The 13,946-nt window shown below is 40.7% G+C and overlaps 1 protein-coding gene across 2 annotated transcripts; it reads right to left on the bottom strand.

Annotated features, from left to right (window-relative positions):
- Window positions 1-9,880: 9,880 nt before the first annotated feature.
- Window positions 9,881-13,695, bottom strand: LOC147444037 (uncharacterized). 2 transcript variants are annotated; one of them, XM_086527773.1, is made up of 8 exons: window positions 13,420-13,695; window positions 12,595-12,816; window positions 11,903-11,971; window positions 11,615-11,821; window positions 11,235-11,366; window positions 10,703-10,771; window positions 10,492-10,625; window positions 9,881-10,245 (listed from the first exon to the last, which is right to left on the bottom strand). In XM_086527773.1, exons 1-8 carry the CDS (start codon window positions 13,600-13,602, stop codon window positions 10,212-10,214), a joined length of 1,050 nt encoding a protein of 349 aa, XP_086383899.1. In that variant the 5' UTR covers window positions 13,603-13,695; the 3' UTR covers window positions 9,881-10,211. The 2 variants fall into 2 exon arrangements, with proteins under 2 accessions (XP_086383899.1, XP_086383900.1); XM_086527774.1 differs by having other exon boundaries at window positions 12,595-12,813; window positions 13,420-13,694.
- Between the last annotated feature and the right edge of the window lie 251 nt (window positions 13,696-13,946).

The raw sequence follows: 13,946 nt of genomic DNA, 5'->3' as shown, positions 1-13,946 counted from the left end.
AGTGTCAAGGATATCAATGAGCAACTTATTTCTGCAGGAGAAGTCATTTCAGACGGTTCCCTTGTGCAGACTGTTCTTGATGCCTTACCAGATTCTTACCAGACTTTTGCTAGTACTTGGAGACTTATGACCCAAGGAAATCCAGAAGTTGTCAAGTTTGATGCATTATGCACATTGCTGTTGCAAGAGTCACTTTCCAGAAAAAACAGGACTAGACAACGTGCAATTGAACAAGCTTTTATTGCTTCTCAAAGAAAGGGTGGTAACAGCAATGCAACCACTTCTTATGGTTTTGCTGCTAGTGGCAAAAATTTTGTTCCTAATGCTTCTGCTCGCAGCACTTCGTCGGGCAATTCTGATGACAAGGGCAAAGAGAAGATGCGTTGCCATTATTGTAAAGCTAATGATCACTTGATAAAGTCGTGTCCTAAGTTGAAGGCCAAAGAGGCTAAGAACAAAGAGGGTGGTTCCACTGCAAATGCTGGTTCCACTACAAATGCAGCCATTGTTGAGTCTTCTGTGAAAGGAGACTGTAATGCTGATGTTGATGTAGAATGGGCTTTTAGCGCAGAGTGCACTTACAATCCTGTTGCAGATTCACATGTGCGGTATTTTGATAGTGTTGCTACAAAGCACATTACCTCACATCGTGAATTGTTTACCTCTCTCGAGTCTGTCCCTCATGGGAATTCAGTCACTTGTGCCAACAATGCCTCTTATCCGATTTAGGGAGTTGGAAAGATTGTGCTTACTGCTGCAAATGGTAGTTCCTTCACATTTGCTGATGCACTTTATGTACCTGGGATCAAGAAGAATCTCTTGTCTGTATCTGCACTTGCTAGACTTGGACTTGTAGTCAAATTTATGGATGACAGATGTATAGTTCATGATCTGAGTTTTGGTGATGAAATTGTTGCATTTGGCCTTTTGTGTCGTGGCCTGTATAAGCTCACTTTGTATGACAAGTGTGGACAAAATTTTGCAAATGCTGTTGCAGATTCAAGGGCTATTTCAGATGCAAAACTTTGGCATGCACGTTTTGGTCATTTGAATTTTGCCAGTTTGCTGCGTTTGCAGAAATCTGATATGGTTGCTTCTTTGTCGCCTCTTGAAGCACCTATCAAACATGTTTGTGAAGGCTGTATTTTGGGTAAGATGCAGCATTCTAAGTTTCCAAAGGATGGTTCAGTTCGGGCCACATGCAGGTTGCAGCTTGTGCATAGTGATGTTTGTGGGCCCATGCAAACTCCGTCCTTGGGCAATTACCTGATGATTACTCCAGGCATGCATGGATATTTCCGCTTAAAGCGAAGTTTGAAGTTTTTATGTGCTTCAAACAATTTTTTGCTATGGTTGAAAATGTCTCGAAATGTACTATGGTCACCCTCCGTTCAGATCGAGGGGGGGAGTATATGTCTCATGAATTTAATGCATTTCTGGCTAGTCGTGGGATAAAACACCAATGTACAGTACCTTATACACCTCAGCAAAATGGTGTTGCTAAGAGGAAAAACAGGTCACTGACGGAAATGGCACGATGTATGGTCAAAAGTCAAGCTTTGCCGTATTCTTTTTGGCTTGAGGCCATCATGTGTGCCACTTATGTACTTAACAGGTGTCCTACGAAAGTTTTGCAGTCTATTACTCCATATGAAGCATGGCATGATAGAAAGCCTTCTATTGAGCACATGCGTGTTTTTGGCTGTTTGGCATATGCTTTGGTGCCACAAACACAACGCAAAAAATTGGATGATAAGGCTGTCAAATGTTTTTTTGTTGGTTATAGTCTGAAAGCAAAGGTTACAGGTTATATCATCCACAAATGAAGAGTATTCTGGTTTCACGAGATGTAGTGTTTGTGGAAGATTCTGTTTAGCCCTTGCTGTCATGTACTAGAGATACTAATGTAAGCTCACAGGACATTTATGACACTTTGTTGCCTCTTTTCAGTGGTGGAAACACGAATGTAAGTTCCAATGAGGCAAATGTACAGCCTATGGGGGTTTCTGAAAATGTTACAGATCAGCCTATTACTGATGCAGATGTACATGATGTACTTGATGAGGAAAGGGTTGAAAATGAGCAGGCTAGAGGTATGCCAAAATGGCTGGTGCACACTTTGCGTGACAGTAAATTGGATGCACCTTTGTCTAGTCGTACTCGTTCAGGCTCTCACCATGCATCTTATGCAACGGATTGTTATGCTTTGGCTGTGTGTAGCTTACATGATGTTGAGGAGCCTCTGTCTTTTCATGAAGCACACAATCCAGAAAATTGGATGGCTGCCATGCAATCAGAATATGATGCACTTATAGAAAATGACACATGGACTTTATGTGATTTGCCTCCTGGCAAAAAGGCCATTGGTATGAAGTGGGTTTACAAGTTGAAATGCAAGCCGGATGGTGAGATCAATCACCATAAGGCTCGACTTGTTGCAAAGGGTTATGCACACCAAAAAGGCATAGATTATGAAGAGACTTTTGCTCCCACTTGTCATATGACTACTGTGCGTTTTCTATGTGCATTGGTAGCTCATTTTGGTTGGGATGTACATCAATCAGACATTGTTACTGCTTTCTTGAATGGTGACATATTTGAGGAAGTTTATGTAATGCAGCCTCGCGGTTTTGTCATAAAAGGACAAGAGGAAAAAGCGTGCAGATGTAAGAAGGCTTTGTATGGGTTGAAGCAATCTCCTCGTGCTTGGCATGATAAAGTTGACACTCATTTGATTAAACGAGGCTTTCGTAACAATCCCACAAAAAAGCACATTGTATGTAAAGCGTGAGGGTGATGTACTTCTCATTGTGGTTCTTTATGTCGATGATTTGCTGATCACTAGACCAAATGAGATACATATTGCTGAATTTAAGGCTGATTTGAATGCTACTTTCAAGATGAAAGATTTGGGACTGTTGCATCATTACTTGGGTATACAGTTTAAGCAGTGTGATGGTGGTATTGCCTTGTGTCAGAAAAGTTACATAGAGACATTGCTATGTAAGTTTGGACTTGAGGATTGCAAACCTATTGCAACTCCCATGGAAACATGTTTGAAGTTGAGTCTACATGATGCTGGCAATCCTGCTGATGTCACTCTTTACCAAACTGTTGTTGGTTACCTCATTTATGTATGCAACACGCGGCCGGATATTCAATTTGCAGTCTCACAGGTCAGCAGATTTATGCATAGCCCAGGGTCTAAGCATTGGCAGGCTGTCAAGAGGATTTTTTGCTACCTTAGTGGCACTTTACATCTTGGCTTGTTTTATCCCAAGGGGGGATCATTGCCGCCAGACTTACATGCTTTTTCGGACTCAGATTGGGCTCGTTGTTTTGACACGCGATGTCCACAAGTGGTTTTTGTTTCATGCTTGGCAGTTCATGTATATCATGGTTGAGCAAGAAGCAACCTACTGTGGCCACTTCGAGTTGTGAGGCTGAGTACAGGGCAGTCTTCACAGCTACGGTTGAGTGTGTATGGCTCAGACGCCTTATGGCTGATTTGGGTGTTGGACAGGACACTGCCAACACTATCTACACTGACAGTCAGAGCGCATTGACAGTTGCGAGGAACCCAGTTTCATGCTCGCACAAAGCACATTAAGGTGCATTACCACTATGTCAGGGAGAGGCTCTTAGTAGGAGAGATCAGCTTGGCTTATGTGCCAACACAGGACAACCTTGCAGATCTTTTCACAAAGGCATTGTCTCATGAGAAGCTCGAAGCTTTCCGCAAAGCTTTGGGCTTGCTCCCCTTTGTGGAATGATCATGTCCTCAGGGCATGGCACTTCCCTTTACTCATGTGCCAGTTCTTTTTCACTGCATCACTTCAGGGGGGATTTGTTACCATATACATGTGGCAGTGATGTGTGTGAACACACTAGGACCGCCGGGGCATTTTTTCGCTCTTTAGGAGGTTTTTTCCCCCGTGCATTGTACATACGCCCATCACTCTAGGGCTATCTATCTTTTCCATTGCACACTAAGTAACACACTCTCTATTGTGTGCCTTGAGCTTCCTTCGTCTTCTCCAAGCTGTGTGCGTTGCTCTGCAACCCTAATTCCAACATACTTCATCTTCTCTCAAGTTGGATTACTAATGAGATTAGCTCTACAATGTTGTTTCCACCACATTTTGACATCTCTGTTGAGGCAAAAAATACCCAGCATTCTTTGCTTTTCTTGAGAATTTTCTATGGCTATGAAATAATCATCCATAGCATCTAGCCATGCTTCTACATCCCGCTCTAGATTGGGTTCTTCTTCGTTAAAGGTAGGGAGTTGAACTTGCTTTAATAGTAATTTCTTCTCTTGTGTAACAATGTAGAGACTATTTACATGTGGGTTACCCTAGGATTAATTTATGGAGTTTAGTTTAGTTAAGATTTCTCTACTTTATTTCTACTTTCAAAAACATTTTTCACTTCATTAACATTGCAATGGTCAAATAGTAATCCCAGTAGTCTTTATACAAATAAGCATGACATACAATATTGGAGAAAAACCATGGTATATACAAGGACTGAAAATACAACATCTCTTGGTCCTCTAAAACTAGGGCCTACACCCATGGGCCTAATCTTTCCTGGGTAGACTATAGTAGTTACTTGATCAAATACCCTTTGATTTTGCAACACTAGAATACCATCTACTGCCAAGGTTTCATTTGGATCCTCTATTCCTATGAAAATTTATACTTTAATTACTTGAAGCTCCTCAGCCCACTTGAGTCTTTTGAGATTTCAAGCAAAAATCCCTCCAATTCTCTCGCATCTATGAAGAAGACCCCACTAGACCCTCCCGAACTAATCCCCCAAGTGGATGGAAAAAACATGTAGTCCAAAAGCTTCATCACACTCTTCCAAACTGTGTATTTTTGGGATATGCATGCTCCCTTAAACATGATATTGAAGATCATAAACTTGCGGAAGGCCTGATGGAACTCTTCCTGCAAAGATGGAGACAATTTTCTCTTTCTCTTTCTCTCTCTCATTTCAATTACACACATTTTTAATTTCTTTTGCCAAAAACTTTTTTTTTGCATAATACCTTAATCTTTCCCCTAGGTCCAAGACCTTAATTAGCGCATGCTCTAATACCAAGTGAGAGGTCCCCCAACCCGTTGACACCAAAGTTGAGATGGGGTCCTTAATAGGTCTCTAGGCCTATTAAAAGTCAGAGTCTCTAAGTAAAAAGGGTTCAGGGAATAGACCTTTACCATTGACAATGGCTTGGGTCTATAGTCCTAGAAGAAGACCTAGTCCTGTCTCACAGCGAAAAGGGGACAACATCATAAAAGTCCAAAACTCTTTCGGCCCTATAACTTTCACAAATTGGGCTAAGATATCATTAACCAACACTTGTTTCCCCCTAGCAGATGTGAGGGCACGGCCGCTAGTAGACTCCTCTTCCAATTGAAGAAGTTTACTAAACGTTTTTAATATGCTGGGATGGATAGTTACCTGACTAATCAGGTCCACCCATCCTTGATTGACAACCTTAGTCAATCCCCACTTACCACCTGGCACTCACATATGATTCTCTATTTCCTAATTACTACCACATTCTTTTAGCATGTAAAATAATGGTTTCCTTTTTAGCATTCCCGTACAATAGTTTGTTAAAACAAGTCTTGAAATTAGTATTAAAAATAGTCTTTGAAAAAACAAACATCTTTAGACTTAAGATAAGGTACGATCACTTTAGATATTTGTTGACAATCCTAACCCGTACTACACTTGTCTCAAGCACACCTATACATGGATGAAACAAACAACACCCTTCACTATTCATAATCCAAGTGAAAACCCATCATCCAAGTTTGGGGCATCCATACACCAAACCATTTGCCCATACAATGGGGGGGTTCCCCTAGGATTAAAAAGATATCCTAAGTAGTATCCACAAACATACACATGTAGGGGGTAAATACTCTTCGTACATGGGGACAATCGACTCATCCATGGTTGACAAGCCATCATTACTCACCCCTTGAAGTGAAAATATTCCAAAGAATTAGAGGTGTCTTGAGACAAGCTGTCTTAAGGATGACCAATCATTCTTTCCTAATCAATCAGTCTTAACCCAAACAATCCTTTCCTAGTTTACAAACAAATGCATGTTGGTATCTTGAAAGATGCTTTTTGTTTTTAGCTAGTTTCACCTTTCCTAATTCCTTACAATCTATTTTATGTATGCAAAGACAATGCAATCAATGCATGAGCCTATGCATCCTTTACATCCCAACGAGCTTGTTCTACCGCCGTAGGCAAAACAACTCTAATAGCACCAATCCTTGCAGCAAGACCTGCAACATCCTCAACATCGCCTACATCCTCAGAACCAGGACGTACATCAATGCCCTGCACAATATTCCATACGCCCTTTGACATAAGAACGTGTTACATCATATAAGCCCACATAGGGTAATTGTCCCCATCCAACCTTTCCTCAGCAGCAAACATCTTGAAGACATCTGTGTTGTTGTCATCCATGGTAAATGTTGCATCTGATGTGAAAATTGCCCGAAAATAGGAGAAACGGAGCGGGAACAACACGTGCTATATAGCACAAACCGTAGAAGACTGTAAGGCACTTGTTATGCAAGAAACGGCACTAACAAAAATTCTACACAAAATGATGAAATTGCATGTGCAGACCTGCCTGTAGTGGAAACAGAGGCCGAAATGAGCCCGAATCAAAAATCTGAGCAGACTAAGATCTACGTGCACTTCCGAAATATTTGTCGACCTACGAACGCTCGCCAAACCTCACTGTAATCGAAGAAAGTGAGCAGGCGTGTGCTGGAGCAGTTGGCGACTAAGCCCAAGAGGACGTAACCTGCTCTGATACCAATTGTTGGAATTAGGGTTGCAGAGAAATACACACAGCTTGGAGAAGACGAAGGAAGCTCAAGGCACACAATAGAGAGTATGTTACTTGGTGTGCAATGGAAAGATAGATAGCCCTAGAGTGATGGGTGTATATACAATGCACAGGGGGAAAAACCTCCTAAAGAGGGAAAAAATGCCCCGGCGGTCCTAGTGTGTTCACACACATCACTACCACATGTATATGGTAACACTCCTAATATGCCTTTCTACTTAGTTCGATATCCCAAAAGTTTTCTTCATACAATTCTACATCTTTTGATCCTTCTCCTTTGTTTCGTTTGATGGGAGGTTTTTTCCACACCTAGGAATGAGAATCCTATTTTCCTATTCTTCATACGCTTACAATTGCCTCGATTTTTCCACCACCACCTAAATCCCTTTATCCTTCCATGTCAGGACCCTATCCAATGTATCATGTTTACTTTCCCTATTACCCTCCAACCATGCTGTCAGGTCCCAAACCATTTAAACATGGTGGTTCGAGAATAAAGTTTTTCACTTTCCATGGTGTTCAAGATCGACCAAAAGCTTTGTAGTCTCTCTAACATTTTGCTACGGTCTTTAATAATTGATATTACATATAAGATTCTACATAATTTCTAAAAGAAAATTATCAACAATGATGTTGAGTGCCCTTATAGCAAACCTTTTGCTCCCACAATTTGGTTAGAATCCAAGACTGCTTTTGCCAGAAACTTACCTCACCCTTGGTTAGAGTAAAAATTTCCCTCTGCTTGGAACCAATTGAGGATTTACATGGCAAAAACCTTTGACAACTACAACCAAAATTTTTGGCATGCTTATCTTCCAATTTTTACCTTTAAGTATTGCATTTCGTCATATCAATGCCAGAAGTATTATCTTGGAGGCTCCTTCTCCACTATGGGGGTATTCACTCGACCTCAAATTTTCTACCACATAAGAGATTATGGATCATGTAGCAATCAGCTACAAGATGATGGATGACAAGCTCACTTTAGAATTGATAGGTTTGCTTCTAGCAATGCCCCCCAATTGCTACTCCTACATCTTTCAACTCTAACTACACAAACCGAGAAGCTTTTTTCAAACTCTTAACTTGAATGCTATGCAAAGAGAAGCTCTAAGGGAGAGAAATTCGTGTCATCAATCTTTTCAAACAAGAAGTACTTTTCATCCTTGTCCTACTTAACAACCTAACTCTTCTTCTAACCCTCAACCTTACAAACATCCTAAGCCTTTCATTGTCTTGATTGTGAACATGATTGGTACTTCATCCAATGATAAGTCTCGAAAACATTGCAAAGTTTGGGCACAAGTAGAAGGAGAAAAATAAATTAATATTTCTTGACGTGAGGGTTTTGGAAAATTTTCTCTCCTAACATTTTTCATCATTAACTTTGTCCGATTTGGTAATTTTCTTCTATGTGAACTAACTACGTATGGCATAATACTAGTATCTCCTCTGATTGGTACCCTTCATGTATTACTCTAGCACAATCTTAAAATCTAACTTGAGACCCATGGAATGAAAGATATTCTTGTGAATATTTCTCGATTGTCAAGTATTAAACTGTACATGCATCTATGTTGTAGAGGATGATAACTATCTTATCCTACATGGAATGTTCCACAATCACAACAATTTATATATGAATAGGATATCACAACTTCCAAGGCCTATGCTTTGCCAAGGAAGCTAGACTTTGTTGTGCACTATTATCATGCTATGTGAGAGCCATGTGGTTTAAGTTTTACTTGTGTACCCAAGTAAAGCACACGGTTTGTTATGAGCTTTGGTAAGGTGCGGGTGTTGAAGTTTGGATGAAGATCAAAATGTCTCAAGGAATGGAACTAGTAGTGACTTGTAGATTACACACATATGTTTTTCCACCACTACACTTTAATAGGTATAAAAACCTACTAAATCTTGAGCTTGCGAAGGAGTTTAAGTAGCTATCCAAGCAAGATGGGTGTACAATGATTAGGCCTATTTTTGTTTGAAGTGAAACCTTGCACCAATAGATGCCATCATCATACTCTTGCAATGTCAATATTACCTATTTATTCTGGTCAACTTGTTTCAAGTATTATTCTAGGGTAATCTCGTTAGTGTAAATTGAGAGTTGAATGTAATAGAACAAATTGGCATTTCGCCACAACCTATTGTCTAGGCCTTGGGAACATTCATACACTTACCACTTTGCTTGATTAAACAGCCTAGGCTTACCTACAAATTGCAAACAAAATCAAAGGGGACAAACCTTACATCAACTTGCCAAGTTTAAGGTCCTTTGATCCAAATTGGATCCAAGCACAACGGACCTCAACATATGTTTTGTGCTAGCAATAAAATTATCTAGGCAAGTAGCGAGGCAAACTTAGGCAAACGCATGGTATTTGATGTCACGACAAGATTGTCCAATATGCTTGCACAATTCACTGATTTATGGACTTGGTAAAGCAAAATTACAGAAATCAATCATGCCTATATATTGATAAGTCAATTAAGGCCATAATGCACGTACACTAATGTTATGTTGCAACTTGCTATGGTAACTTTTATGGAGACAGAGGCACTCAAAAGTCTCCGCAAGGGAGCCATTCCATACTTTTGTGCGAGCATTTCCGTTTTCATGGCTGGTGGTTTGTAAGGACTAAATACCCTTAGGCATGAGCCAAGCCTAGACATCCTCAAAGCAATCAAAATCCTCCTGCAGTGACCTTTGAAGGAGGAGGAGGATGGCTGCTTCTATTCTTTATCTATGAGACAAGGCACCTAGTTACATGAACAAAGCACTGAACTACAGAATGCTAAACCTTGGCCACCCTAGTCAAGAGAATTACAGGTGAACTGGCTCTAACCTCTTGTCATGCTCAGAACAAAGGCAACAACTAAGATGACCAATGCTGCAGCGTCCAGCTCAAAAGTTAAGCTCTGACAAAGACTATTGTCATCAAAACTAAGCTCAAGAATGCATGTTGAGGCTGACAGCAAAGATCGTGTGACTAAAGGAAAATTGAAGTTAGGAATAAGCACAGCCTTTCTCCCAATACTGGAACAAATGTCAAAGATAAGGCAAGGAGAGGAAGCAATAAATGTTGCCCTACATTGCTTACGATTACTTTCTACTTAGTCCATGGGGAATTGTCCACAAGTACCATAGCTCTCTGCATTCTATCAGATTGTTGGTGAAAATCATAAAACGTTTGTCCAATATGGTTCGTTATTCACGCCATGTTGGCAAGCTATGTATCCTTTTTAATTCTGTCAACCTGCAACCTTCACTGTCGTGGATACTCTTCTTTGGTCGGACTCTTTGCTCAAAACCTTAATTGCTTAGCCTCGAGTGACCTCTCTGCCCACTATTCAGATAAACCTTAGTTGAGACAATTGAAAGGTACTAGCAGTTGAAATGTTATGCTTCCTGCTAAGAACAACATTGCTGATGTAGTACAGCTTGTATCTACATCTGCTTTTTCAACAAATTTTCTCAGAAAGTAAAATGGCCATTCTTTTATCAGAACTTTTCTTCAGGAGAAGCTTGAGACCTTGCTTATGCCTGAAGGTACTTAGTTCTCTGCTACTTGAAAATGCAGATAAGACATTACCTTCTTGCTTTAGCTAAAGGCTCGTAATCCAGCACGATATCCCATGTAACATTGAAAAACTCAATGTTGTTCTTGAAATGCTTTACAGCAGCAACAGCATCTTCGCTTCGCTCATAGACTACCACAGCAGTGCCCTGCATCACCCACACCTTTAGTCAATTGACAAAAAAAAAGCATTTGAGTCAAGGGGTACGGACTTGATAGAACATACTAGCTTATAGCTTGTTGCTTCATAATGAACATGATGACTCTTCAATTTACCTGCTTTCTGAAAAAGAAGCTGCATTCATGAAGAAGAAATAAAGAAACCTGGTTTAGCGCAAATATATCGCATCATGTATACTCTCATAAGACGGATATACTCGTTGTGAGCAAGTACAATCCCCTGCACGAGCTAAATAATTGCAGCTGTATCTAAGTGCAAAATCTGTGCCAGTGAATCACACGTATGTTACTTTTGTATGTCTATGGCTTCTTCCCTGTCAGTTGTGCGAGCCTAAATCTTGGCTTGTGAGCTTCTAGCATGTGCATCGTGATGTTTCCACAAAGACAGAAGGCTGCCCTCAATATGGAAAAACAACAATCTGCCTCTGTGAAGGGTAATGATGGCATCAAATTTTTCTGCGTTAAAAGAACCCTTGTCCCAGAAAAATACTTAAAATGCCATAAGATACAAGGAAGCAAAGCCAAGAGTAGCACAAGACTTGATCAAAACTAGTGACATGGAAGTCAAAAGATTTTACCTCAATGATTTCAGCAGGAACCCTTGGATCTATGTTGGATATGAGGACTCTTGCGCTTACACCAATTTCAAAAGCACCAGATGCTTCAAGCCTTTGTGTTCGCTTAACAGCAGGAAGAATGCTAGATGACGACTGCTCAAAGTACATTGCAAATAAAACTAATCTTGATTATTATTGACGAGACGTTAATCATGTTTGTTCTGCTTTCAAGGACAGCTCTCAGGCCTAGTAGAGCAGAGTTTGCATGAGAATCTAGCATATTGCCAGTGACAGATTAAATTGGCTATGATAGTTTCTTCATCCTAGAAACGCACTTGATTTGATATGTTCAAGCCATAACACACTACTTTGGCATATTTAGGAAAGCTTTCCACGCTTGCCTGAATTGTAGAGGCTGCCAGTTTTTTGCTTCTCAGACGGAAGGATTGCCGAGTGGAGGAAGAACCAGTATAATGTAACCTTGTACATCTGCGCTTGCCAAATTGCTGAATTTCCCAGGGCATTCCAAATAATGCAATGTTATTGCCATAATGCGTAACTGCTTCCTCAGCATCCTCTCTTTTCTCAAATGCTACATCGATAGAGCCCTATTGGAAGCCACACTTTGTTTCAGACAATAGATGTGCACAAACATCCATCCATCAACCCAAAAGCAACAAAACCTGTACTTGACAATGGCCATTTGCATCACGGTGAATTGTCAGACCCCTCAATTCCCCAATGCGTCCGAAAAGAACCTGCATACAAAGGGCATAAAATTTGTCTAGGACCTACACATTCAAACTGGTCTAGGAGCCCATTAAAATTTTCGCAACATGTCCTGCTGATTAGATTTTATTGGAGACTAGTCCTTAAAGATGTAACCACACCCAAAATCCATAACCATTTTTCATCCCTATTGTTTGGTATGCCTATCTTCCCAGAGGGCAGATTACTTCCTGCTGTAACCAGTCTAAACAGACTTCTCAAACTTGCTTGATGTGTTGCATCTGTTATGACCGACTAGATTGCATCTAAACTATTTCCTTTCCATTTGACTACTTGCCATGGATGGGAATATTGTGGAGCATCTTTCATAATCAATGTGAATTATAGATGAAAATTCTTTGTACACTCCATTATCCATTATATGTGAATGGAAACCTAAATTGCGTATGTGATTTGGTGATACTGTTCAATTAAATGTAATTGCTGTCAAAACACCATAGATTTAGAAATAAACAGCCTTAGCTAGGCTTTTCTTGAATCTCTTCTGACTAGTGCAAATTATTGCCAGATTATGACATCCATATTTTAATATGCTGAACATTTAGGCCAGCAACAATAGTTTCATTAAATAAACCCGATATAGAATAATGACCTGAATAAGGTCTTCATAGGCAGCTCCTGGATGTACATTGGAAATTATGATCCAAGTGACTTCATCATTACTTTTCATGGCAAGATCCGATGGTTGAGGCATTGACTGGTTTTGGCTGCATCCGCGAGAGGAAGAGGGCTTAACAGAATGCTTGATAACAGTCTTTGCATCCTCTAGCAGCTTTTCCACAGCGACGTGCTTGCGACGAGAAGCATGTGACTGCTGGAGCAATTTAAATAGCTCTTACTGATCAGGAACAACAGGAGCTCACAATGCACAGCTAGATTTCATGATAAACCTCCAGATACAAGCATGACTGTCTCTGTTGTATCCCTCTGCTCAACAAATATGTGTTCATATCTCTGATATATTCAACACCAGCAAATCTGCAACCAATCTATGTGTGCATGCATCTCAAGACTATCATTCTGCTGGTATCATTTTTGCATTGGATCGCCTTTCACTTTTTGTAAGGAAGCTAAGCGAACAGTGATTAACAGACTTGTAGAATCCAACTACAGCTTGGAACGTCCCTCAACACAAGATCATTTGCAAACTTTGTGTCAAACTTTAGCAGCGGCATCTATATGTGCATGCATCTCAAGACTATCATTCTGCTGGTATCATTTTTGCATTGGATGGCCTTTCAGTTTTTGTAAAGAAGCTAAGCAGACGGCAATTAACAGACTCGTCTAATCCAACTACAGCTTGGAATGTGCCTCAACACAAGATCATTTGCAAACTTTGTGTCAAACTTTAGCAGCGGCATATACAAGAACGCAGAAACGAGCAGATCAACAGAGAAGAAAGAAAATTTGAGCTCGCCTTTGTTGCTAGAGAGGCAGTAGCTTTCCTATGAGCACGCCTGACGGCTGCAGAGGACGATTCGGCGTGACTGCTTCCTGGTGTAGTCAAAGAACTTCGAGCCACTCTCTTGAGGGGCGTCTTCTTGACGCTCAACGAGGTTTCGTTGAGGCTGGCGATAGGTTTTCGTGGACGCGTCTTCATGACGGATAGACAGAGGAAGAGCTGCAGCAGGTTTTCGCGCCTTCATCTATTCAAAGCATGCCATTCGAACTTCAGGTCTTTACTTCGTTGGAGGTTCATCCACGTGGCGACACTTTTTAATGGGAAAACGTTTATCTGGCTCAACTGCGCTTTTTTTTTGGATCGCACGCAGCGCTCACAACTTTCGGAACAGCTCCCTCTCCGTGTTCTGTTTGATGTGAAACAAGGGCCTATCTCCAGTTGCAATCATCTACGGGTCTACGCAAGATGCTGATATGGGCACAAAATTCAGCCAAGGTTCGTAGGTAGCGCTCACAACTTTCAGAACAGCTCCCTCTTCGTGT

The sequence above is a fragment of the Adiantum capillus-veneris genome, chromosome 13 (assembly GCF_014529385.1).
Source record: "Adiantum capillus-veneris isolate H3 chromosome 13, ASM1452938v2, whole genome shotgun sequence".
NCBI lineage: Eukaryota > Viridiplantae > Streptophyta > Polypodiopsida > Polypodiales > Pteridaceae > Adiantum > Adiantum capillus-veneris.
This window is presented reverse-complemented; position numbering and strand designations above follow the sequence as displayed.